At 35.7% G+C, this 26,917-nt stretch overlaps 1 protein-coding gene across 6 annotated transcripts in view; it reads right to left on the bottom strand.

Moving 5' to 3' along the window:
• TLL1 (tolloid like 1) overlaps positions 1–26,917 on the bottom strand; it is a 134,461-nt gene that overhangs the window by 46,776 nt on the left and 60,768 nt on the right. For 5 of the 6 annotated variants that reach the window (XR_007889430.1, XM_051618952.1, XM_051618948.1 and 2 more), the window contains exons 3-8: positions 24,413–24,493; positions 22,139–22,291; positions 20,035–20,152; positions 9,329–9,507; positions 7,357–7,462; positions 4,433–4,557 (exon numbers count right to left, since the gene is read on the bottom strand). Coding sequence is in view for 5 of the 6 variants with exons in the window: in XM_051618952.1 (XP_051474912.1) it covers positions 4,433–4,557; positions 7,357–7,462; positions 9,329–9,507; positions 20,035–20,152; positions 22,139–22,291; positions 24,413–24,493 (762 nt within the window). In the remaining variant the exon portion in view is untranslated. The remainder of the gene's footprint in view (positions 1–4,432; positions 4,558–7,356; positions 7,463–9,328; positions 9,508–20,034; positions 20,153–22,138; positions 22,292–24,412; positions 24,494–26,917) is intronic. The other variant, XM_051618950.1, reaches the window with a different exon arrangement.

Genomic DNA, 26,917 nt, shown 5'->3' with positions numbered 1-26,917 from the left:
TCAAGTAATTAAGCGTAACAGCTTTACGTTTTTAAAAACATGTCAGAATTTTTCTCTCTTATATAAACTGCTGGATTATTTTCTCCAGAATATTAGTAATGCTCCATGCTCCATACAGAGAAGTTGTATATAGCCCTAAAACTATGAATTTTAAGTTACAAAAGGTACCATGAAACATTTTCTTTTTCTACAAATTGTAGAATAAGGTAGTTAATTCAACAATTTAAGATATGTCCATACAAAATTCCTGGGAGCTCTCTATCAAATAAAAATTTCCATAAATACATCTGAATTTAAGGGAAACATAAAAATGTAATTGGTAACTTACACTAAGAACTAACACAATCAGAATTTATAAAATACATTTGGGTTTTCCATTTTTCACCATATGTACCATTTAATTAAAGATTCCTGGTTACTCAAGGGAACTATAAAAATAATGTCGTTTACCAATCAATGGTTGAATTAATTATCTATGGGATCTGAGTTCCAGGCTGGCTTCCAGACTGCTGTAGACAGGCTGATATTTGGGCATTTCTTGTGTAAAAGCACATTCCTTTACAATGGGTCAAGGGTAATTTAAATGGTTAAAATTCTATCACTACAGAACGTAAAGATATTATATATATTATATTATTAATATATTTTTTTTTATAATTGGACTGTGACAGCTACAGCCTTCACAAGTAGGCTTATAAAATGGTAGATTATAAACATTTTGCTGCGTGATGGTCCATTAGTAATGGAGTCCAGTTTGGGAAAGAAATGCAAAAGGGCCATTTATTTACATCTCCTAAGATCTGATCTCAGTATAATTTATATCAGAAGAAATTAACTGTAACTTCAGTCTTATAGACATACGCATTATAAAGCATTTGTACATTTATTCCATTGTTAATCGTTAACATTGCCGGTGTTTTCTCTGATGCTTTTTTTCCTCTGTCAAATGTCATGCCCTGTATAAATTTTATGAGGCTAGACCACTTGCAGAAATACTGCCTTAGCTATCCCCACATGCACACTCCAGCCAAAAATTAATCCCCTGTCTGTTTTACAGCTTGAGACTCTTAGATTTCTGATAAGACTTTCTGTGTAAGCAAAGAGAATCTATTTTCCCATCTGCTTGTAAAGGTTAGCATTGGGTGCAGGCAGCAGGTAGATCATACACTTATACAAAGCAATTCCTTTGTCTGTAACAGTAGCAAGTACAAACTGTCATATATGGCTAATTTAAGCCTAAGGATCACAAAGAGCAGCACATAAAAAAGCCATGCTCTCTTCCATACATACTGTCCCAGACCCTGGCAATTTGTAAATCTGCTGAACTACTTCCATCCCTCTCTCTTTCTCTGAAAGTCTTCTTCACCAGTCTGAACCTTCTTTCCCATCCACTACTCAGTCCCACTCTACCCACTTATTTCTTGTCCTTTCTAACAGTATCCCTTCTTCATCTTTTGCCTTTCTTATTCTCTTGCTTTTATAAAACTACATAGAAGTTGTAAATCAACTGCAATTTCTACATAGAATTATAAAGGTGTGGCTGCGTTTAAATTTTAATAGCTGCACCAGAAGAAAATGTATTTTATTACTCTGTTACACAGTCTGAAAACCAGTGTGATACATCCATCCTTGAAGTTCAAAATTTGTTATCAAATTCCAAGACACTCAAGTTCAAAATAAGATTGGCAGAAGAAGGACACTCAACTTAGTTGCTTGCCTTCTCCTCATTATTTTATCATGTAAAAATGTAACTCTGTAACAAATCCCTATTGACAATTCTGTTTGCCTTTGACAAAAATCCTAAGTTAAAACAAACCAAAACTGCTGTTCTAGGTTTTTGAGTCCTGGCACTGACTCAGCTAATGAGAGACAGGTTATCAAATCTCATGCCTTGGCTTCACCAAGCTCAAAACTATTTCTCAGTCACTAAGCCCTTCCCTGAACAATGATCCTGAATGTCCTGACTAGCTAGAACAACCCTGGAGGCTCATCTGCCTCACGGCTTCATGGATCAGCTGTATTCTCCAACAGCCCTGAGCTCAACTTCATGTTCACAGGCCCCAGAAAATGCAGCAGGCTTCTTGGACCAGAAACTGCTTGCAGGAATAACTAGAGCTTCAAAAGAAAATCAACAGTATTGTAAAATCCTTTATCAAAGAAGTGTGTGTCTCTGGAAAATACTGATCCAAGTTACTGGTTTTTGTATTTCTGTTGTATTACATTTAAGGCAACACAAACAAACTCATGAAACAATGCAGATGTTATTAATGTTTGAAACATTCACTGCTGTTTTATCATAAGCAGACATCATGATTAACATCTTTTGCCTGAAACAGTAAATATAGCACACCTCCAACATCAAGAGTGTCAGGGATTTTATTGCTATATTATACTATGATTATCACATGATCCTGTTCATAAAACCAAAGTTTAATGTCTGGGTTTTTAGTCTTACTATTTGTTGGAAAATGCATTAGAACACAAGTACTGTGCAACTTCAAGAGAGTTGCTTTGTGTTGTGTTATTCAGTTATGCAGCTTCCACTACAATATTAAGTGAAAAAATAGCATGTTAAATAGTATTTTATTTAAAATTTATAGCAAAACCTTCTGCCTCTCTTTCTCTCTTAAAACTCACTTTATTTTATGGACTGGCTTATCGAAGGCAGGCTAGAGAATCAATGTCTTTTATCCCAAAGATGGCAAAAGCAAAGGGCCAGAAAAACAGCACGATCCTGCAGCCAGTGCCAGTTTTTATTATCCCTCCAAAGTGTGTTTACCAGAGCTGCAAAAGAACCCTTACTCTTACCATGTATACTACTGCTTGCTGTGAAATTAACTTTCAGCAAGACTTTCAATACATTGAAAGAAATGCTTACTCATCATTACACATTTTCATGAATTATATGAAATGCAATTTCATTCCGAGCAACTTTTTTGTTTTGAACGTTACCTCAAGAAGTATTTTGTGTCTGTTTCAGTTGACTCAAAGTACATTTTAGAGTATCATATACATACTAAACAGACTAGGCTGTAATTTTTTGTTTGTTTCTTATGTCTATGTGATCATAAGACACCAGCTACTTTCACAGTAGTTTCTATACTACAGACTATTTTCTACTCCAAAATTTGTCTTTTATAAAAATATATACACATTCTCTGTGTTTATGAAATCGTTGTTCCCTGTATACTCTTACTAGAAATAACACTGCCAAGAAGAATGTCATTATTCAAGTACTTGCTGTACCAAAAGGAAAGAGCAAAAACAATTTCAAAATAAATAGCTACTGAAGAAAATATGTCAAAGTGGTTTATTCTCTGGTAGGTCCAGAAGCACTGTGCATGTTCTCCCTATGATCCACAAAACTTACAACACCAAAGAGAAGCATATTTCAGCTGTACCGTGTATATCAAGTGCATATCACATGCCCCATATCTTCAGTAGATCTCACTGCTACTGATACAAATCTGAAATAGCTTCATCACTTCAGTCCTGATCCCTCTTTTTAGTCCTTATGGATTGAGCAGGTGGTCAACAGCAGACATGTATCTGACTTAGAACAGTTATTGACTATTCAGTAATTTCCAAGAGGAGCAGGCAGGCTGTAAAACCTATGTGGCATGGAGCTGATATGTCCTGCCTCCCACATGGGGCCTTGCTGGCAAATTCTGGATGAGAGATGGCACTTGTGAACTGCTTCAGTTTACACCAAAGTTTAAAACTCAATTATAACTAGAGCAAGGAAAATAAAATCTTTTGCTCTGAGATTTCCACCACTTTGCCAGCAGTTAGAGAAGAACTAGCACAAGACAGCAACAATGGGGTTGACTCTGGGTTACTCCAGACTAGCTACTCATGTCTCTGAGACTGACAGCAACTCTACCCCAACAGTATTTTGAGGTAAAACATCAATATGCATTAAAATTATCAGATGCTACAATTAGGCAGAAGATTTTAAAATACTAAATGTAACTGTTAACTGTACAAAGTTTGTAATACGATCTAACAAAAAAGTTTAAAACTTAATTGTCATGGCTTGTTGTTTGTCAAATATTAAATAATGCAATGAGTTCAGGGCTGAATGCAATAATTTAATTTGCTCTTTCCACATTTTACTTGAATTCAAATAAAACGGACTCCAGTCAACACGCAAACCAGAAGTAACATTAAACTTTTTTTTTTTTTAGTCACTGAACAGCTAAGGAAAACAAAGACTGAAATGTCATGAAACTAAGTGTTGTTTCATATAGTTTACCTGTCTTTAAGTGCTTTGCAAAAGATTTTCTTAAGAATCAGTTCTTGAACTGCCTGTGTCAGTTGCCAACACGGAAACAGACTACTGAGCAGCTGCCCCCAAAAATTTATCATTCCTTCTCAACAATAAATCAAACAGTTGCTAGTATGTGACTTATGTTTGTTTGTGGTGCAATACCTGGACATCTATACAGCTTTCTTGCCTGTGCAATATCTCCTTTACTTAGACGAGTACGCTGGCCAATGGCAGGTCGTATACCATTATCATCACGGGAAGGGAGAATGGTATCCAGAAACATGCCCCTAAAAAGAATAAAAATAGAAATAGACCCCAAAAATCCTATCAGGTTTCTGTCATAAAACTGTTGGAGTTTTATGAACGTATCATATTATCTTGTAAATCCAGAACTTATATTTGGAGTAATTAAGAGGGTAAAATTCAGAACTTTAAATGCAGAAAACATGTCATAAAAATTCCTCAAGTTGGCAAAATTTATGCAAAGTTATTAAAATAGAATCTTCTTTCAGGACATCAGTTAACATATCAGCTTTTATACCTCTGTTAGACAACGGCAGGGAAATCTCTTACTACTATTTAGACTGTACAGGAAAAAGGCACTGCTGTTAAGCTCTGGCTACACTGAAAAAATATTTATAGAATTATATAAAAATACACGAGCTAGGCCCTAACACAAAACTCTTAATCACAAAGTTCCTTTTTCTAACAAAGTTTTTAAAGGAAGTCGTAAATCTGACTTAAAGGTGTAGGAACAGGTAAAGTCAGACAACTTGTCAATCATTTGTTTGTCATGTTTTATATCTAACTCTACTCTGGTCGCTGATGCTTTTGGAACATAAATGCTTACTTGCCAGCCTCTGCTCTCTTTACAATAAAATATATCAACTTACCATGCAAGATTTTAATAACATTCACACTAAATGACAAGATGCAATAAAGAAGTACACTTGTTCCAAATGTCCAGGCTTATTCAAAATTTTTTGAATTTAAAATATTATCCAAAATATTTTGGTAGTCTCCAGGAAATTTTAAAATAGTTAAGTACAAAACTTAGTTCTATTATTATGTTACAGAATTTGAAAAGCCCTCTAAGAAAAGAGACAAATATGTTTCTGTATTCTCTTGTTCTTTAATTTTTTTATACTCTCTTGTATACCTGTAGGGCTTTTATTGAAAAATAAAACTGGTATTGTCAGGCATCATGCAGGTACAAAAATGAATGAACAGTCAGGATCTTTGTAGTTAGAAATACTATTTTTAAATATAGATTGGTTTTAAAATGATAATTGATGAAACTGCTTCCTTTACTCAGATTTCTTGTGGCATCATCAGAAATTCTACAAGAAAAAAATCATCTCAGGATGTTACCCTAATCTAAACAGTGACATAAACTACCTATGGCATTATTCAGTTTCTAGAAATAAGGCACATTATTATTTCTTAAAAAAAAAAAAAAAAAAAAAAAGTGTTTGTACCTATAAATAATACTTCTATTTTTCACTGATTTTTAGTACAACTGAAAACTGATGCTATCCATATTTTGAAAAACCTGGAAACAATCCTCTCTTGCATGTCTTAGCATAATGTAGGGAAAAACTTGTAACAGTTTTAATGCAACATGAACAACATAATTCCGTGTGGGTAGAACTTTATGATGTTTCATGATTTCTACTTCTTATCTGGCTGAGTAAGGTCTAACAACAAACAGCTGGCAATATGCCATGCTGGGCACAACTCATGCTTTCAAGATAAATCAGTGCAAATCAATAGATGACCTCCAGGCTTTGCTGGTTATTTTTAAAGAGTGTGAAGTGACAACCTCTTGCACCTTAGGGCAAGGCATGCCTGCTCATGGCACTACCAACTTCTGCCAGCTTGCAAAGTGGTGAGATCAGGGCCCACAAATCAAATTATCCTGATGTTGTCATTGCCCTAAGACTCTGGGGGGTTCCAACTTGTTAAATCACTCCATTTTATACAGGTTCTTATAATACCTTTCTTAAGGTAATGTATCTGTAACTGAGTGAAGTGCTGTGACTAATATCTACCTCACGTGGCTCATTCCCATGCTTTTCCAGGGGTGAATTATGTATATGCTGAATGCATCCTTTGGTAGGATGCTGGTTTTTTTTTAATGTAATAATATAATTTATACTGACACAAATACATTTACAAAGGCTGGTGAGGCTTCTGGTGACCTTCAGTTTACTTCAGACTCTCAGATTGTCTAGTGTTTTTGCCTTAAAATGCACAAACTGGACAAAGGAAAAAAGCTAAGCACATAAGTTTTCAAACAAGGTGTTTTGTTGGTTTGGGGCGGTTTTTAGAGCCTTCTTTCAATTCACATTGTTCTGTTATTTTCAGAGAGCCATTAGCTAAACTGAGATTTGGTGTGAAATATAACAGGAGACTAGAACCTTCACTTATTCTCAAGCATAGGGCTAGCCCATTGGAACAGCTCATTGCACAGTTCCCCATAGCCCTGCCAAGTTTCAGAGTGAACCCCATGTGAGTTACTATGGAGTTGGGAATGGCCTACAACAGGCCAGAGCAAAACCAACAGAACCCTTTATTAAACGGTTTTGATGACAGTGACAAATGGTTGACTGCAGTCCTTAGCAAAGGCCAAGGCTTGCATGCTAAATGTCTTAATACGATAACTACTTGCATAATCCATAGTTACTCAGACATCAAGCATCACAGGAGATTTCTCTTAAAGAGAGCAGATATTATTACACAAAATTCCTAACCATTTCACTCATTTGGTTTCTCTAAATTCAAACTTTTGTGGAGACAAAAAGGAAGTATTATAGGAAATTATGTTTCCAGATTATCTTGTCCTAAAATCTAAAGAACTGAACCAAGATCAGAAGGCTGCTTTGAAACTGAGCAGAAGTAAAATATGTTAAAAATATATTTAAATTATTCTGACTTAAAAAAAAAAACAAAACAAGCTGTGCTTTGACCACTCTAAGAATACTGTATCACAAATTTTAAGTTACTTCAGAATACTTAGAATAGTTCTTAGCATTCACAGAGAGAAATAGAATTAAAAGTCAAAAGGTATAACCTGAGACTCCAACCTTGAGAAGGTGTTCCTGGCATAGTGCATAATGCTGTCAAAGTCGTATGGTTCCCCAAGAGAGTTCACCTCTCCAGGCTCCATCTTCAAGAAGTTGTATTCCTGACCTACAAATGATTGATGATTAGAGTTTCTTCATCTTTTCTTGTGAAGATGAAAACCAAACAGGAAAATGAAAACAACAAAGAATGTCACCTAATCATTCACTGACATTCCTAAATCTTAGTTATTTTGGGAGTAACTGTGATTTTATTTATCAAGAGGGCAGACATGTCTTCTTAAACACACATCAAAATCCTGCTTTTGGCACTTACAAAGATTGTCCTCATTCACTTAACCCATATAAAGGCCCCACACATTATATTGTGCTTCATATAGAATCCATAAAGTTTGCCAGTTCTTAATTCCAGAAAGAAATTCCAAGACCACGGAAGAAAACTCCTCATTGTAAGCTCCTCAGACATGATAATAAGGAGCTTTTGCTTCAGCAAAGGCTACTCTCTGAGCCTCCATGTAGTACAAATGCTACAAAGTCACATTTTCAAGAGCTAGTTGTTGCAACATAATGAAAACTGAAGAGGAACAACATAGTTGTTAATTCTAGACCAGAAGTTCTTCGTCTCAATCAGTGTATTAAGGGACGCAAAGCACCCCTTACTCCACGTTCTTATTTGTGAATAGGAATGCACAGAAAAAACGCACTGGCATTAACATTATTAAAACATCGTTCTTCACCTTTGCATAATATAACAAAATCCAAACATCTTGGTGGTCGTGACTTCCTGATCTCATTTAGTGATCCACAAGATTATGCCACATCACAAATAGTGGTTACAGTGAGAAACTAGATAGACATTTGAAAGAAGAGTGGAGGCTGAGGATAGCACTCCAGCTGATTTTTCTCACTGAAAAAAACAAATAAAACAAAACAAAAAAACCACAGGATAAGAGCACTTATGGAATCTACACAAGTCAATGACACAGAGATAACTGAAGTCAGGCTTGGATGCACATGCCCTTTCAGGACATTCAAGACTTGTGGAAGTGTGCATCCACTGCTAGTCATCTTCCAAGTCCTAGCTGAGGTGGCAAAAATTTATCGTATTCAAATCTATTGTTTTAAAACATTTCCTATAGGAACAGAAAAATAATCCAAACTATAATTGGACAATTTCTCATTTCACCCTTCTTGAGCAGAGAATTCCCATAAGTCCAAATCAATGTTTCATAAAGACCATGCCCATTTATGAACATTGTAAATGTAACATGCCTAGTTCCCTCCCATCTTGTCCACTCAACACAACAGTTTGACAAAGAGACAATGGTCACAGTTTACAGTTCTCAGGTTCCTCAAATCCTTTGTCTTGACAATGCCAAGACCACTTGGTATCCAGTAATTTGGAAACTGTAGGAACAGTGTCCATCTTTGGCACAGGTTCCAAGTCCTCAGCTTGCATTCCAGTCTAAACTCATTGGGCAGCAAAAAGCTAATGACATGTTGCTACTTACTGTTCAGTAAAGACTACAAAAAAACCACCCTTTTTTAAGCACAGAAGCATGACTGTTAAAGGGCTTTAAAAGCAATCACTTCCTTCAAAGTTTTTGAGCACAGTTACTATTTCTTACCTCAGATAAAACTATTTAAGGGCTTGCTACTTGACCAGATCTTTAGAAAATATTATATTTTAGTTGCAGTATTTCATTTGTGAATCAGCATGAGATCAGTCTAGCTAAGAGAAATATCAGGCACAGATGCTTGTTTCTGCTATCCCCAGCTCATTTCTGTTATTTAGCTTTCAGTTTTAAGAGCTGAACAGATGAAGGAAACATCAAAAATAAGCAGACTTCCCCCCTGGAAAAAAAAAAAAAAACAAAAACAAAACCAAAAACAAACCAACAAACTAAAACCAAAACAAACAAACAAACACAACCAAAACAAACCACAAACCACAAAACTTATCAGAATATCTCACCAGGTTGGATGTTTTCTCTAATGATGGTTACATGGTCATCACGGTCTGGTCGTGTATGTTCATGCCAAAAACCTATCACATGCCCCAACTCATGGACAACTATACCAAATTTATCACAGTTCTTGCCAATAGATATAGCCTGAGGACCATTTCCCCTTCGACCCACATAAGAACAGCACCTGCAATTAAAGCACAAACATAGATGGAAGTTTTCATGCATATCTGTACAAATCATACAGGAAATTCGGTTAAAATCTGAGAAAATATTATATTAAATATCAGCAGAACAATGTGTAACACAATTTCTGCAGTCTCATAAACTCTTATTTTTTGTGCCAGAGCAACTTATTATTCAGAATGCTTAATAAAAGCCATGTTTGTTTTTATTCAAGGTCCTCTTAAAAGATGCTAGCTGTGATCAACAGAGTTGCCACTTGTGGTCTTGTATCTCAGAATGACACAAGAACATCTTTTCACCTGAAGAACAAATAAAGTTGACTGAAGTACAATCTTACCCCTGCATATCATTGCTTTCTTATCTGTACACATTCAAGGGGCATGCTGAGGGAAGTGGAAAGAATAAGTAAAGACAAGGTTCCCTCCATGCCATAGTTCTGCTGTGTGTCCTGACACCGACCAGACTCTTGCTCACTCAGTTATGACTAAGTTTTGATCTGAAAAGGCACCCTGCTTCATGAGTTCCATCTATAAAGGGTGCAGAAATTATGCAAGTGAACTACCAGTCCTTTAAGAGACACACTTAGCATATATTTGAAAATACAGAACAAAAATATTCTGAATGAGATGCAGAACCCTGTGATGCTCTGTGCAATCTCTCATTTTTTTTGTTTCTCTAGCTATAGGTGACATACCTTGTCTTTTGCAACAGTATATTAGGAGACTGAACACTCTCAATATGAGTGAACTCTTTTCTTCTCCCATTCCTGTTTTCTTAACAGGAACCCTAGTCCTAGAAATTCATATTTTCACAAGAAAAAAACCTAACACAAACAACCCCAAAAAAGCCACTTCACAACTACTCTCATGTTTCATTCTTATTCCACTGTTCTTCCATGATTCCAGTGTAAACTTACAGAACAGAGATGCCCTTTTCAGCATTCATACTGACAGCATTTACCTAAAATGTCTGCTTTTTGATTAGAAAGGTCTACTGACTACACTAGTAAAAGGAAAGAAAGAAGAATGAGGCAAATCCTATGCAAAAGGAAGACAATTTCAGGTTTCATAAGCTGATCCTTTGTCACCTCTCAAGATCTTAAATATTTCAGGCCAGCATTATATTCCCTATTATAAGCCAGATTTCCCATGTCTGCTCTGTAAATTCTGCAGTCTTTCAGGCGGAACAGAATTGTACTGAGCAAATGACCTCCACCCACATCCACCCTCTACTTCCTCCACCTTTTCTTAAAACAACAAAAAACAAAACAAACAAACAAACAAACAAAACCCACACAAAAAAAAACACACAAAAAAACCACAAAAACAAAAACAACACAAAAAACAACATTGTGTTTTCTCATGTAACATTCACATATCAGAATATATTTGGTCCTTGAAGAGGTCACTATGCTAGTGTGGAGGATGATCCAAGCCTTCATATGCCTCTGTGGGCAATAAAGGAAGAGTAGCTATGGGACAAATACCAATAATGGATTAAATTCTATAGACATTTGCTGGTTTATCCTTTTCAGGTTTTATGGTGACAAAAAGACTGTGGTTAGTTGGCTGGTCAGTCAGGCTTGGTTGGCCTTCTTTACTGACTTTGTTAGTGTCTAATACAACTAGAATTTTTAAGTACAAATAATAGAAAAGTATAGCCATGGCATTTTAGCTCACAATACCTGTTCTTGATAAGAACATACTTAAAATCAAGGTTAGATATGCCAAAAAAATTATAGTGATATTATAACATTATAAAGTCTACAGAAGTTACTTAATAGGGGAAAATATTACTACAACAGTCTAGGAGGTTTGCATCAATAAATTGGAAACTATCTTGAAAATACTGTTGAGAAAATATACTGTTCACATGACAATCGTTCCTTGCTCTTATCTCAACTGATTCTCAAGTACTCACGTCCTCAAAATAAGTTACTTCTTCACTTCCTTCATTAGATAATTCCTCAGATAGGTATGAATCATCTCCTTAGGTCAAAGCACTGAATTAAGCTCAGTGCTTCAGCTAGAATTGTACATCATGTTTAATTAATTTCTTCAGGTGCATTCCCTTGATAGCTGTCCTCAAGGCAGGTAAACAAAAACAATGGCAAATTAGACTCCCTGCTATAATTCTGTGCCATAGTCAATGTTGCAGGTTTATGTGCTGCTGTTCCACATCACATTGAAAGAAAATAAAGAACACCTATGTGATACTCTGTGTATTTCTGCCACTCCATACAAACTGCATTAACACAAAATTACTATTTACAATATTTATGATATAGAAATATTTTTAGAAACACGGATATGAATAATACTAATGGGAAAACCACCTTCAGATGTGCTCTAAAAATATAGCATAGGTGATAAAAAGGAGCAACACATAGCAGAAATAAGATTATTATAAAAATTTAGAGTAGTTAAACCGTTTAACCTCATGATTCCACAGGTTTACTTAACATATTTTTCAGATTGCGTGTTTGCAGGATAAATATTATGGCTACAGGTGAATATGTAAATAGAATTAAAGTACTATAGATATTTCCAATATCACTTTTTATGTGGGTTTTTATCTTTCAGTAGTCACACACTAGTTTCTATTGTGCAATAAAGAAATTACCATAGTTCATACACACTCTTATTTGTTCATGCTCACTCTCAGGAGAAAACTGTTTTGATCCTTAAGAAGATTCTTGTTGCTTTGGTTTTAAAAAAAAAAATTCCTATACAGCATTATTTACTGTCCCATCCAATTAGACAGAGAATGCTGGAGTACACACTTTGTACTTGGAGACAAAGGTGGTAGAATTTCAGCAACTCTTAATTCTCAGAAAGTCCATTCATTTAAAAAGCCATTAGAATTCCCAATCCACTATCATAGGCAGTTGCATTACATACATCAAATAAATTTGTCAAACACAGTTCCAAGGTACTAGACTTCAAATTTTTCAGAAAAAAATTTCCCTTATCTCTGAACACTTTGAAGTAAGGACTAAGATGTGAAATTTGCCTTGGGAGTCTACAGGGATCCATGGTAGAAAACACAAGTATCAGATTAAAAAATCCATATTCTGTGACAGCATGTCACCATTTCTATATTAGGTGAACTTAATGAGTTAGGGATTCCTACCTGTGCTAAGGTCATGTACAGCATTATGTTACTTACAATATACTGACCATCACTTGTGCAAAGAAATAAAATGCCCTGACAATGCCTGATGGTTGTTTTAATAATATAAAAGCATAAAATGCACAGGCAATCTGTGAAAATTCACATCAGACTACTAAATATGGATAGAATTCCACCAATTCTTGCATAATTTGGGTTGGAAGGGACCTCTGGAGGTCTCCAATTCAACTTTCAGCTCAAAGCAGGGTCAGATATGAAGACAGAACAGAGTTTCTCAAGTCTTTATCCAGTCAGATCTTGAAAACCTTGAGGATGCAGACAGCACAGCCCCTCTGAACAACCTGATCCAATGCCTAGCTGTCCACACAATGGAAAATTTATTCTTTATACCCAGTCTGATTCTCTTTTCCTTCAGCTTATGCCTTTTGCCTTGCATTCTCCCAACAAGCACTACTGTGAAGAGCCTATCTCCCTTTTCTTGTTCCTAGGCTCCCCAGAAGCTGCCTTGCCTCCAATTGAGCAAAGTCTGGACCCTCAGCATCTCTTCATAGGGCAAGTACTCCAGCTCCTGAGAGTCTTGGCAGCCCTGTGCTAAAGTCCTTCCAAGTTATTAATAACTGTCTTGTACTGGGGGCCCACAACTGGATGTAGGATCTGTCTGCAAGCTAGCAAGTGGGGAGCAGAAAAGGGTGACCTCTTTGAGCCACCAGCTGCACTTCTGTTCACACAGACACTGCTGGCTGGCTTTGTTGCTTGGGTCTATTGCCAGCTTCTGCCCAGCTCTCTGCCTGATGGCCTTCTGCTTAGAGCCGCTCCACAGCCCCTAGTGCCCGGCCTATCTTGCCCTTGCGGTGCAGATGCAGGGCTTTCTATTTGCCCTTATTGAACTTCATGAGGTTCCTGTTGGTCAGCACCTCCAGCCTGCCTGGATCCCTCTGAGTGGCAACTCTACCACTGAGCCTCTATCATCTGGTGTCCCCAAAACAACTTTGCGTCATCTGCAGACTAGAGCACACACAATCACCTCTTTGGGGGTCATTCATAAAGATCTTAAAAAAGGACAGGTCCCAGGGCAGGACCTCGTGATATCACACTTTCTTGCTATTAACCATAACCCTCCAAGCCCAGTCATGCAACCAATTTGAACCTAATTAGTTTTCCATTCATCCATAATCCTATAAAACACACCTTGGCGATTCAACACGTTTAAACACATTCGCTTAAATCATAGAGTTTAAATTATAATTTAAAACCTTCATGATCCAAACACAACACATGACTACAGTGCAAGAGATTGATAAGAATAATTAGGATAACCATGCATCTTTATGAAAAAGCAGTACAAATAATGTAGTTTTAAAACAGTGTAAACATTTCTGCTGAGTCTTCATGTTTACCACTGTGTGGAAACTCTATCGAGAAAAATTGCAAAGCAGAACTAAAGATCATCAATCAACATTTATAGCTTAAAGCAAATCAATAAGCTATTAAGACTGTAGGTTAGTGGAATACTTAATACAATTTCAATAGTTTTAACATACATATGTTATTGACTTCATGTACATTACACGCTTCAACTAGCAAAGACGTATTTGGTGGCTTAAAATTTCTATAGATTCTCAATATATATATATACTTTTTTTTTTTTTTTAAGACAAATAGAGAAAAAGTTAAAAGTGGAAAAATAATAAATTATTCCAAATAGTATGTTCTCCAACGTCTCCAGCTCTGCTTTTATTGACACTGTTTACAACAGGGCAAAAGAATAAAACAAGAATTTCACTACAGTCTGTCTCTTCCTGTTCTTTTAAACTAATTTGCACCAAAAGAGCTTTAAATTTTTAAGGCTGTGCACTGCAACTCGGGGGCCAGAGCTATACAGTAACAGCAGAACAAAAAAATGTTTAGTATAACATATTAAGTTACTAATGTAATTTGGTTTATAAGAAAATATGGTAAATAAATACCTAAAAGGACCAAAAACCTAATTAAAAAGACTAAAAAGTTGATTGTCACTTGAAAACAGAGGTGCTTTAGATCACCTATGAAAGTTTTTATTGGTATTACATAAACCAGATAGATTTTTAAGTGTTTTCAAAAACCATTTGAGATTTTACTCTTACAAAAACAAGAGTTGGGTATTTTCAAATGTGTAAAGTGACTTTAGGTTCTTCATCTGACACATTTAAAAGATGTCATCGCTTTAGAAGAAAAAAATTGATTGCCCTGAACACCTGAAACCCAACACACTGAGAATTATTTTTCAATGAAAGCCCACTCCTAAAAAAATTTGGGCAGATGAGTTGGAAATTCACTTCCACTGATTACTCGACAGATTTCAAGTACTTCCCAGAAAGTAAAAACATATTTATTGTTTCTTTACACACCTAAGAATATTAGAAATAACACCTAGTCTTAACAGCAGCAGTACGCACTCATAGAAGGTCACCAGGATTTTCCAGATTGAGTGTCACATCAAGCACACCAGATTCATCCAATTAAGGCACAAGATTCTGATCACTTCAACAATTGCAGAGTCAAAGGGTAAGGAAAACTATAAGTGTAAATAAATAAATAATTCTATGAAGGAAATTAATTCACAGTATCAAGGTTTGGACCCCAGGTGTGTTTGGCAAATGGCCAAGACCTGTCTGTGTTGTATGAGCACTTCTCACACCCCTTAATTGAGTCAGCTGGAAGCCTTTAAAGCTCCTTATCTCTTTAATCTTTATTGCACCAGACAGCAGTTGCAGACAGTAACTATTTATGAATCTCTAATTCCATTTAATCAGTCTAGCTGATCGATGATGGCAAGCAAAGAGAAACAAATGACAGAGAAAATGAAATTACTGGAACAATATGTTCATTCTTTACGTAATATAGCTACTGTCAAAAAGGCTCTTAAATCAATATGAAGGAAGAGGGAGTCAGGTGGGGTCAATGTTGCACTTTTAAAACTGTTTAATATAAAAATCCTCATAGACCACAACATCAGCTTGCCATGGCACCAACTGTATGAAGTCATGGATAACAAACTGCAGAACATCATAAGCATACTAGGACTGCCTATCAATAGAAACAATAGAAAATTTCAGCAAATTAATGAATAAAATCTCACTGAAGAAGCAGAAGGGTTTTTTTCTTGGTGAAAAACACCTCTTTCAATCACAAATATAACTCATTCTGTACAAAGGAGATACTGGCTATGACCTGGCTTGACAAATTTGCTTATGGCCAGGGATCAATATAGTTGTAGTAACGAAATGTTCTTATTCGCTGTCCTATAAGGACCTGTTGCAATGGCAGAAGTGGCTACTCCGTCATTTGCTCAATGGAGACGACCATCCCAATATTATAAAGAACAGCCAACTGACTTCGTTCCTCAGTTAACAGCTGCCTGTCCCAGTGTATTAACATAAACCACCTCTCATGCAGCTTATATTAATACACTGTGTTTTAGATGATGGCAGCTGGTCACCTGCACCTTGGTCACACCTATCCTGCAGGCAACACCACAGCCAGCAGAGAAGCTGTGTCAACTGCCGTGGGCAAGAAGAATGCCAGCTGCTGGAGTTAATTGCCACCTGAGAGCATGAGTCAGCTCTTCTGCCACAGATTTAGTACAACTTGCAATTTCTTCTCATTCCATAGAAGTGATTGAGCACCTTTCATAACATATACCTCAGGCAATGAATTTACCTCTTTCACTAGCTTTAAGAACTTGCCTGTAATGTCTATGTAATATACTAGCAAGGTAAAAAATCACATTAAAATATTCAGAAGCTGTTCAGTCTACAATGTTTGGAGAAGCACATGAAAGAGACCTTATTTTCTTGTCTCTAAGACAGCTTTGTCAAACACCCATACAAGAAGATACAGCAGTGATTGTAATAAGTCAACTGAAGTTTGTCACAAGAAGTACTTAAATCTTCTGGTGGAGAGCAAAAATTGCCACAAAGTCAGATCAAAGGCATGCTGAATATGACTAATTTTTGTTTTTTTTGTCTCACTATATAAAAAAGAAGCTTGGTCTTGTACTCAGTTATTAACAGCATATGATTAGAAGCCATTTCAGTTTTCTGACCCCTTTTTTTGGCTGTACTTACAGAGATTCACACTGCCTGTGTCTTCAGGCACTTTAATAGGAAGAAACATAAGGATAGAGAAGCAGTAGTAAAGAAAGCATGTTTTGAACCCATTTGCAGATGAGAATTTTACTTGCCCTCATCAACTAGCTGCATAAATACCTGCTGTAATAGATAATAATGCCAATGTACACTGCTTTGTTAGAAGAATCATTAAGCAGTAGTATTTAATTCTATATTCTTGTTCTTGCATCTGCAGCTAATGAGTACAAATTACTACCACTAATTACAGATCTTCCAACTGCTGAGTGCTTCAGCTGTAGTAAGAAACAATATTTCAATAATTACTGTTTTCAAAATCAGGTTAAATACACAAGATATGATGACAAATAATTATAATTTAAGACTGCAAGAGATGAAATTATTCTGATTGGAAGGAGAGATCCAGCCATAAAACTTTAAACATTTTTCCCCAATAAGCTGCTCATGAGTAAACTAGAGAACCCAGGTATAAAGGGGCATATAAAACTGCTGAAAACTGAATATTATATGAAACAATGACAGAGAAGATACTCTTTAAACTTGCAGTCTGAGAAAAGATGGTAATCTGCTAAATACCATGAAGACAAGCCTGAAATTGACAGCAACTTCAACAGATTAGAGATCTTAAAAGGGAAATATAGATCTATCTGCTGCCCTGAGATGTGCAAAATATGGCACATGCTGCAACCAGTGATAGGGTATCAGTGCTGTGGGAAGAACTCTGGCTCTTATTTGGAGTCACATCCCAACTGACCTTGCGTCAAATGTGGCAGCTGTTGAGAAACATGGAGGCACCACACTTAAGTACCTAGGTGGAAGGAGAGACTACAAGACGTGAATTAGCTCTAGCATGGGCTCAGCAGAAGCAATGACTCACCTGGACAAGTACACCCTGGGTTTGGGTCCTCAATTTCAAGAAGGATGTGGACTAGTTTAAAAGAACCTCAAAGACAATAGCAATGTGATCAAAGGCCTAGAAAACATGACTTACTGAGAAAGATTAAATGAATTAGGCATTTTCTAGCCTAAAAGAAAACAGAACTGAAGATGGACATAATAACACTCTCAAAGTATATAATAGATTCCTTCAAAAAACGATGGAAAACTAATCTATTTTCTATGGCCACAGTGAGCAGGAAAAAAAGTTAATGTACTTAAATTGCAGCAAGAAATACCTGAATTAGCTATGATCAAAAATATTGCCCCAAACTTCCTACATTTCTTTCATTAATAATACTGAAGCAATAAATTTCTGAGCATTTTTACAGTTTTTAGAAACAAGTTAGACAAGAATGTACCAGCAATTACTTAGGTATAGGTGTTGCTGTTTTAAGAATATACTGAGTTTTTCCGAGATCCCTTGCAGTCATATGGATCTATGATAATCAAAACTTATCTCTCATTATTGCTGATATATATATATATAAACTCTCAATTTTAAGAAGATCATGTACCTCTGACAGCCAGCTGCTACATTTCAAATATGTTTTTTTTCATCACTGGCCCTCTGGGATGAGCTTCCCATGAACTGCTGCAAGTAATGCATTGCACTCTTTCAAAATATTCTTAATGTTTACAAAGCCTCAATAGCACTTCACTTACTAGTGTGCTAATGCTGTCATCTGAGACATTTGTAGATATTGCCACCTGAATTTCCACTATACAATTGTATCCATGGTTTCATTAAATGTATTATGTTTTGACTGTGCACTCTTTGGGGCAGGTTTTATCATTTAGTTTTTAATTTGTACACTTCTAAGTACAATAAAGTCTTCCTCATCTGTGAATGTTAGCTGCCATGGGACTGAAAACAATTATGACACAATGTGCTAACAAACCAACACATCAGGGTGCTTTGGGAATGAACTGAGATTAATTTCAGTGAGACTGCCCATGTAGCAGAAAGTGTTTGCAGATGGTTTAGTGTAACTTTTGTCTGGGCTGTTTCCTTAGAAAATCCTGCATCAGCACTGTATGCCAGTGGCTAATATATAGTGTTCCTAGTCACCCAGAGAAGACATATTCTTATTTAGCTGCCTCTTCTTGAAATAGCTTGTGGATTCAGGACCCCCCAAAAAAGTCATTCAATTTCTCCTTCTGTTTAGTCTGTTTTTCTTATTGCGGGTGGACTGTTCATGGCTACACTCTTCCTTGTTTTTATTTTAATCTTTTTTAAGCCTTTATAAATTATTTGTAATGTTAAGTACCCACCAATGAAATTAGATGAAATATAAAGGATAATGGTGACTCTGAAGGTAGATACTGACTATATTCCAGCTGTCTGGTTTCAGCTGGTTACCATTCAGCCTTCACTCTAAAGGGACAAGGCTTCAGCTGGAGAGATTTCCTGTCATTTGTCTTTGGGCACTTTGAAGTTGTCAGATCTACTTTTCATGAAACCAAGATCTCTGTAGAAAGTTTTTTCTAAAACTCCTGAGACTACTTATATCTTTAGTGCTCTTCTGTTTAAATTCACAGAGAACACAATTCACAAGAACATCTCAGGCAAATTCACAGGTGCTCCGGTCACTGAAGGGATCAGAGGCACAGTATTTCTACAGGTGGTGAGCGGTGCTCTTGGAAAATGAACATGGTGCACTCTGGAAATTCACTGACCACTATATAAAATTATGAATTCTAAGGGAAATAAAAGGCAGTCATAGCTGACTGAGGCATTTGTGAGCAGAAATATCTGAAGACAGAACACTATGATTAATGGAAAGCTGCACTAAGGAGTAAGAAAACTTGTTTTCTTGACTTCTACACATCAGCAAACTGAAAGAAAGGACTGGTCGTGAGTTTAGGAGTTAAACAAATCAGAGTAAGGACAGTTTAACAATAGAAGAGTTAAAAATACAATTAACAGCACTTAAGCTGGAAAAGGAATGTGGTCTACATGTTCATACGTAATTCATCACCAAATCTGTGTCATGGAGAAAGCTAAGACTAAACAAACCATAAGCCTGAGATACCTTTAGAACAATAAATAAAAATATTAAAAGCATGACAGAAAGCCAAATATAAAAGTCTCATATCTATGAATATATAGCAAGATCACTTTATCTAGAAATAGACAAAAGATGCATAACTTCAAAAAGTTACTACCCATCCTGCTTTCAGTGAACTGAAAGCCAAGCAGAACCCATGTATCATTTAAATGCAGTAACTATTCATTTTCCTGTGAAGTACATACTAACTTATCACAGCAAAGCTGACAAACATGGCCAAATATTGAAAGCACAAGTACGCTACCTCACATATATACCTACCCACATGGTCTGTATGTAAATACAATGTAACTTTCTTCATCACTCCGTTCAATAAATGTAACACACGTGTACTTTTCCCAGTGCCGCATGGCCTGTTTGAACATGGCGCGCTGGGTGCCTAGAAGAATAATCGTATGAGAGTAAATAAGAGACTTTTCTAACTGCATCTTGTTCCTTAAAATCAGATTTCAATTCCAGGAATATAAGACTGAAAAGAGTCGGTGGATCATGAAGTCCCAGTAGTCCCGTGTACTGCCAGACTCCAAATAAAGGGATACTCAGACCATCAGCTCATAATATATCTGCCTGCAAGGGGACTAATACTACCTGACACACACTAGCAAACGTAAAACCTGCAATAAAAAGCACAGCTATGTTACACCAGAGGAAGACAGCAGAAGATACAGTGTTGCTTATGTGCCTGTATTAGCACAATATTTGCAAAGCAATTTCCTGTACTAAATTATCACGTGAGCCACACTGGGGGGGGGGATACCTCCTAGCTATCTAGCCAGAAAAATAAATAAATAAATAAATAAACAAATGTCCTACAGCCTTCAAATCTGGACACCAATTTAACCTAATGCCATGAAAACAGCCATACTGGTCAAGGCCTTTGATTTTAATAATGCTGTCTTGAACAGGGACCAGTCTACGCTTCTTTGCATCAAAATCTTTCAGAATTCAAAAGATTCCCCAAAAGGGGAAATTCTTAGGTACAATACTAAGCATATCTAGATATATGTTTTTGAAATGAGAAAAATTCATTCAGAAACAATCAAAACTATACTCTAGATGCAGAAGCAGCCAGCCCAGCTCTCACCACAGAACACAAAGTCAGCGAGCATACAGTAGTTCAGATAGTATAGCAATGTAATTTCACTGCCTTAGAAAAGATAAGACTTAATAACTTAGAGGCAACATCTGAGAATATAGCTTCTGAGCCAGAAATCCACAAAGAATGGTACAATTTGGCATGAATTTGCTACAGATATGCATCCACCTTGCAGCCGTTTGCAAAAATGCATGTAACACCATAGGATAATTTAAACAACAACTACAAAAACAACAACAACAAAACATTTTTTTTTACTTAAAGACAAGAAACCCTCAAAGTTAATAAAAATGGGGAGTTCAAATCATTCCAGGATCCTGAAAATTAAAGATTATGTAATCTCATCTTGCCCTTTTCTTTTATCTTTAGGCAAAGTTTGCCAAGCTTTAGAAAAAGTTAATCTTTCATCATGAAAAAGGCAAAATGTTTAACATTATATGCTTTCATTTATTTTACTACCAGTATTTCAGAAGATGGTAATCCCAAACCAAAGGTCACATTTGGTATAGTACTATGTAAATCCACAAACTAAAAGTTTGACTGTAGCTGTCAGTTTGAAAGGAATTACTCTGGTTTCTTCACATACATATGCATACAAAGTGCCAGCATTTGCAAGTTTCTTTTGGATCCTTCTATTATTGTGCACAATAAATAATGTGTAATTACATATCTTTTCCCATAATCTTGGCTTTTCTCCTTCTCTTTTTTGTTTAAATTATCTCTTACAGTCACATCAAAATTGATCCATTTACATTTTTCATAGATAACAGAAGTTTCCAAATTTTTCTACAGTTTTCTGTTAAGAATGCCATATACTTAGAACTCAGTCTTGCTTATTGTCATATATATTGTCTGTGTATGCCTATTTAGAAACAAAACTGAAGAATTACAAATCACATGAGTCAGTTTGAGTGAAATCAGTTTAGCAGAATACATGTCACACCAGTTAAATTAGCCATATTCTTTTCCTAAATATCCTACATTTTTTTAAAAAAACAGATTTCATTATTCTCTTACTTAGGCTCTTGTAAACAAACATGTAACAAAAAAACATTAGGCAAAGAAAGGGAGCCTTCACTTTCTAAAACATAGTTATATATTTTTATCATGTAGCATCTCTTTGGGAACAATTTTCTTCAAGTCTGATTAATATTTTCAGAACAGATGTACTTCAGGCCTGATCCAAAAGAAACTCTTCTATTGACTGCCACAGTATGTGGCAGCAATATAAAGAAGACATCTTCTCCCCATCCAAAGCACAAAGCTTACCAGTGAAATTTCCACCTATTACATATGGAATGACACCCCCTGGCCATATTCTTTCTGTTCGTGATGTAGCAGCTCTGGGAAAACGGTTTTTCTCATTTTTCCCTGAGAATTTTACAGTAGTTCTTCCTTTAGATGTATTATTTTGCTCAAAGCCTGTAATGATAATTAAAACACTGAATGAGATCACACACACACAAAAAAGAGAACAATTCTTTTCCAGCAGGTCAAAGTCAGATTATTTCTTTATGCCCTTCATAAGTAGGACATTTCTGTTATGCAACAGTCTATCACTAGTTAGTTTTCTGATTGAAATGAAGAGTCTAAATCTTCATGTTTCAAATATAACTACAGTAACAATTTGCACATATATTTATTAACTTGGAGGCACATTGTATAATATCATCAACATTTTCACAGTTATTAATTTTTTTAGTCACACTCCCTGTGTATTTTTTTATACATAAAAAAAGATTTTTCCAGCAAAAGAGGGAAAGACTTTGGACAGACACAAAGTAATCACAAGATTCACTGTCCCATTCATTTTTATTGCAAGATCTGGAAAAAGCAAGTGCATGACCATCCTTAAAGCACTGGACTGAAAGCCTTAAAGTATTAGACTGGCTTTTATTATTCAGGAATTACAAGGAAAAAAAAAAACAACAAAAAACAAACAACAACAAAAAAACTTTTTTACAAAGTTTTATGCACATGGAAAAAAGTCAGAGAGGATCATTTCTCCTGATTTCCATCACCCGTAGCTACTGCCAGTGGACACATTTTCAGATTAAAATGTTACTTTCATTTTGTTAGCAACCCTACAGCACTTCAGGGTGCAAATACACATCTCTCATAAATGAGCTTTTGGAACCCTAAGGGTAAATATTAGTCATGGCTGAAATTTCTTTACAAGACTAAAAAATATCTACTATTTTGAGATATATTACCACCGTTACAGGCAAGTCTTTCCCACATCAGCTGAAACTTTCTGTGACATGGGATAAGAATAGCTACTTAGAATGTGATAAGGACTTGCACACCATAACAGGTGCTTCCTCTGAAGCAATTTATAAATTCGTATGCACATCAGGGCAGGTGACTGAAAAGGATTACTTCATAGGAGCTCAATAAGTCCTACTCAGTGGTGTTGAAGTCTTATTCCTTATTGAAAGGTACCCCTTCCCTCTGTGAGCATCCCCTCTGATACCAGTTCCATCTAAGCATTAATGGCTATGTCAGAATCAGGGAGGATTCCAGGGCATAATCATGGCAGGGTACCACAACATAGCCCCAGGGCTGGGAGCATAGCAGGAGGAAGAAAAGGATGACTACACGGCACAAGGCGGGAAGAAACCTCTTGATACACAGGATGAAAAGCCTGCCTTTATAACAACTCAAACATAGCTTAAATTGTATCGGGAATCATACAGAACATTTCAGGGTTTTAAAAAAAAACACTCAGATAAGGCAAATAACTTATCCTTGTCATTAAACAACTGTGTAAATGAGAATTACACAACAGTCTACAACACAGGTAGAAACTTCAGAGAAAAAATACTGTTGCACTTAATAGGTAGTCACTACTGAACCACATCAAACATTAATATAGATGTTTTAGTACTCAAAATCATTTTTATCAACTTTTTTTTGAAGTACAAGTAAGAAATTTATGCCAAATTGCATGCAAAAGATGACAAGCATTTCCACAATACACTCCAAAGGCTTTGAAAGAACAAAGATAATACACCAGAGCACATCTGCAAAGGCAGTTACTGTGCTCTGGTTAATCTTACAAGATAGGCAGGGATGCATTTAGACATAGTGCGCTGTGTTACAGTGGAGTTTCACTTATTTTCCTTATTGAGATTTCATGGCATTCAAGTGACATCTCCTTGCATCAAATTCAGTGAGTAAACTCAACCAGTACTAATGGAGATTACACTTATAAAGCTGGCGCAGCACAGCCTATCTGTATTGAAAAGACTCTCTGCTGGTACCAGTTAAGCTGGTAACTGTGAACACAGTCATATTAAAAAGCTAAGGAATTTTTAACATTAAATTTAAATAGACGTATTTTATTTTCCAGATTTGGTACTGGAAATGGACATCTAAGAAATTTCAACAAAGAGGTAATCTCTTCATTATTATTATTATACTGTTCCTTTTGTAGCTTGTTTATGCCAAAAGTAATACAGAAAGTGCTAAAGTACTATAATCATTAGTGTTCATGATACATTATCACATCAGGCAACCTGCTAATTTAAACAGTGAAAATACCAGAGCCAAAACTTCTTATCCTGTCTATAAGCTGATAGAGGGCACCTCGTTTTTTTGACATCCCATGCTCTCCAAAGCCACCTTTAAAAAGAAAAGAAGAAAAGGAATTTTTAAAAAGATAAGAACATGGAACCTCACACCTACAGTAACTATACAGCTTGAAGAGATTAGAAAATACCCTGTAAAAACTGCAACATGTCTTAAAGGAAGTTTAACATTCTTCAATGACTCACATACAAATGTTTTGAGTAGTCTTGAAAATGAAATAAAAACACATTTTTAGCTGAAAAAATTTCTAATATACATTCCAGAATGTAAGCCAACATGGCTTTGTTATTCAGACAAGTCATGACAATTACATCATCTAATTATTATTTGGAGCTCTGTTTCTTGCTGGTGACCTTGACATCCTCACAGCCATATTGATTGACAGCTAAAAGCCTTACTCTTACAGAAATTTCCTCAGTGCATGCCATAATTTTCTCATTTCCAGGGATGAGTTAAGAGAGAAAGCAAACACCCTAAGTTTCCTCAGCAAAAACTCCCAAATAAAACAACAAGTCTGATACAAACTTAATACAGCTGATTTTACCATGAAGTATTTTATTTTCATTGTCAGCATGCAAATAGGTGTCCTATGCACTCTAAAGGATTTGAAACATGACATGTCAGTAAATACTGCACTAAGACTTTGCAGGCATGTGTGCCTGTGTGATTTCAGTAATCAATGAGCAGGAAAAATTAATCTAATAAGTAATGTGCCATTTATAGGGATGCAACACATTACAGAAAGGTGTCCATTTGATGCATCTTCACCCATACTCCTTTTTGTGGCTGCAAGTGCCTTTGCAAACACACCAGTACAGAAGAAAGAACTCCAATAATACTGCAATAGTCAAATAAATTGTTCAGAATTGTTCAGAAATATTTCATTTTCAGAATTTGTAGCTCATTGTATTTTAAAATTCAATATCTGTTCTAGAAAAGAGTTTTCAAACTACTTTTACAACAGCAAAAGTAAAAAGATAGAAATAAGAGGACGATTAAAATTCCAGCCACCACTAAAAATATCTTTCCCAAATTCCCATAAAAATTTTAAATATGTGTATACAGAAAATATATTTATTAAACAGCAACTTAAAGCCATATTCCAGATGAGAAAATTCCATATTAGGCAAGTGAGTTTTCATGGCTGCTCAGTGAATAACAATGTGTCTAATTATTTGGATTATACTGTCACATAGTTGCTGGCTCCCTTGAGAAAAATTTTCTAAATTTTTAAAAACATTTTAGATAGATGAGGTAATAGTTCAACACATTCCTTTCCATCAAGTTATATGGTAACTATAATATACACTACAGAGAATATAACAATTCCATTCCTTGTATTGATCATAAATAATGTGATTTTCTCTCATGTTAACAATAGTCTTGTAAAAAAGGCCTATAGTTAAGATTACAAACAAACATTTAAAAATTCTTAAAAGCATCAACCATCAACTGTCATAGACATAACAAATAATTCATTATTTACTTAAATACCCCACTATACTGTAACTATTTATAGAAAAAAATACTAAAATTTCAGTGTTAACACAGCCTGTGTGTCCCATTTAGTGAAAAACTTAAGAAGTACCTCATGTAACTGATCTGTCTTATATGAATAAGCTTTGCCAAGCCACAATCTTAAATGTTATTATTTGGTGTTGTTTTTTTTTTTCTTTTAAATCATACTTGCTGCACCTTCTCATACTCCAGGCAGGAGAAGGATATTTTGGCAGTTGGATCCATGACAGTTTATACATCACGGTTTTATCAGCTTTATTGTTGTTTCTTTTTACAGTGAGTATGTGTACTCCTTTGACAAAATGACAAATGAAATGACAGAGCCACACTCTGAGAAATGCACAGATTAAGTATGTGACCCTGTAAATCCAGGCAGATAATCCTCACCAGAAGGAGCAGTCACAATTATGTGAATCAGAACCTGTGAACATCAGGGTTTTTAATTAGTAGTTGCTATTAAAAATGTGGTTCAACAACTTCATCTTGACAGTGTCCACCCAAGTATCTAACCCTTCTGCCTGATGTCATCTTTATTTTGTGGGGATCTAGAAAAGAAAGTGCTCAGAAATCAAGCTTGTAATTAATTATCACTGTATCTGTAACTACAGTAAAAGATTAATTTGTTCTCCATTTTACAGGCATATTAAGTTCCTTTTCCAGTTGCCACCTAATATCAACTACTCAGTGGTCAGCAATTTACTCTTTTAAAAATTATAGGGGAAAAAAGCACATTAACCTTTGCAATTTCCTAATTTTGAAAAAAAAAAAAAAAAATTACATATGCAAAGTGTAAAGTTGAGTTCTCCAAGTCTGTTTTTAGAAAAAAATCAATAATGTTGAAGGTTGACTGGGAACCTTTGCAAAATCATTAACTTCAGCAGAGGTTGTTCTCCAAAGTCCAGTCCCACAGACCATTGCAGTGGTTGAGTCCTCTTATGC

The sequence above is a fragment of the Apus apus genome, chromosome 4, assembly GCF_020740795.1.
Source record: "Apus apus isolate bApuApu2 chromosome 4, bApuApu2.pri.cur, whole genome shotgun sequence".
Lineage (NCBI taxonomy): Eukaryota > Metazoa > Chordata > Aves > Apodiformes > Apodidae > Apus > Apus apus.
This window is presented reverse-complemented; position numbering and strand designations above follow the sequence as displayed.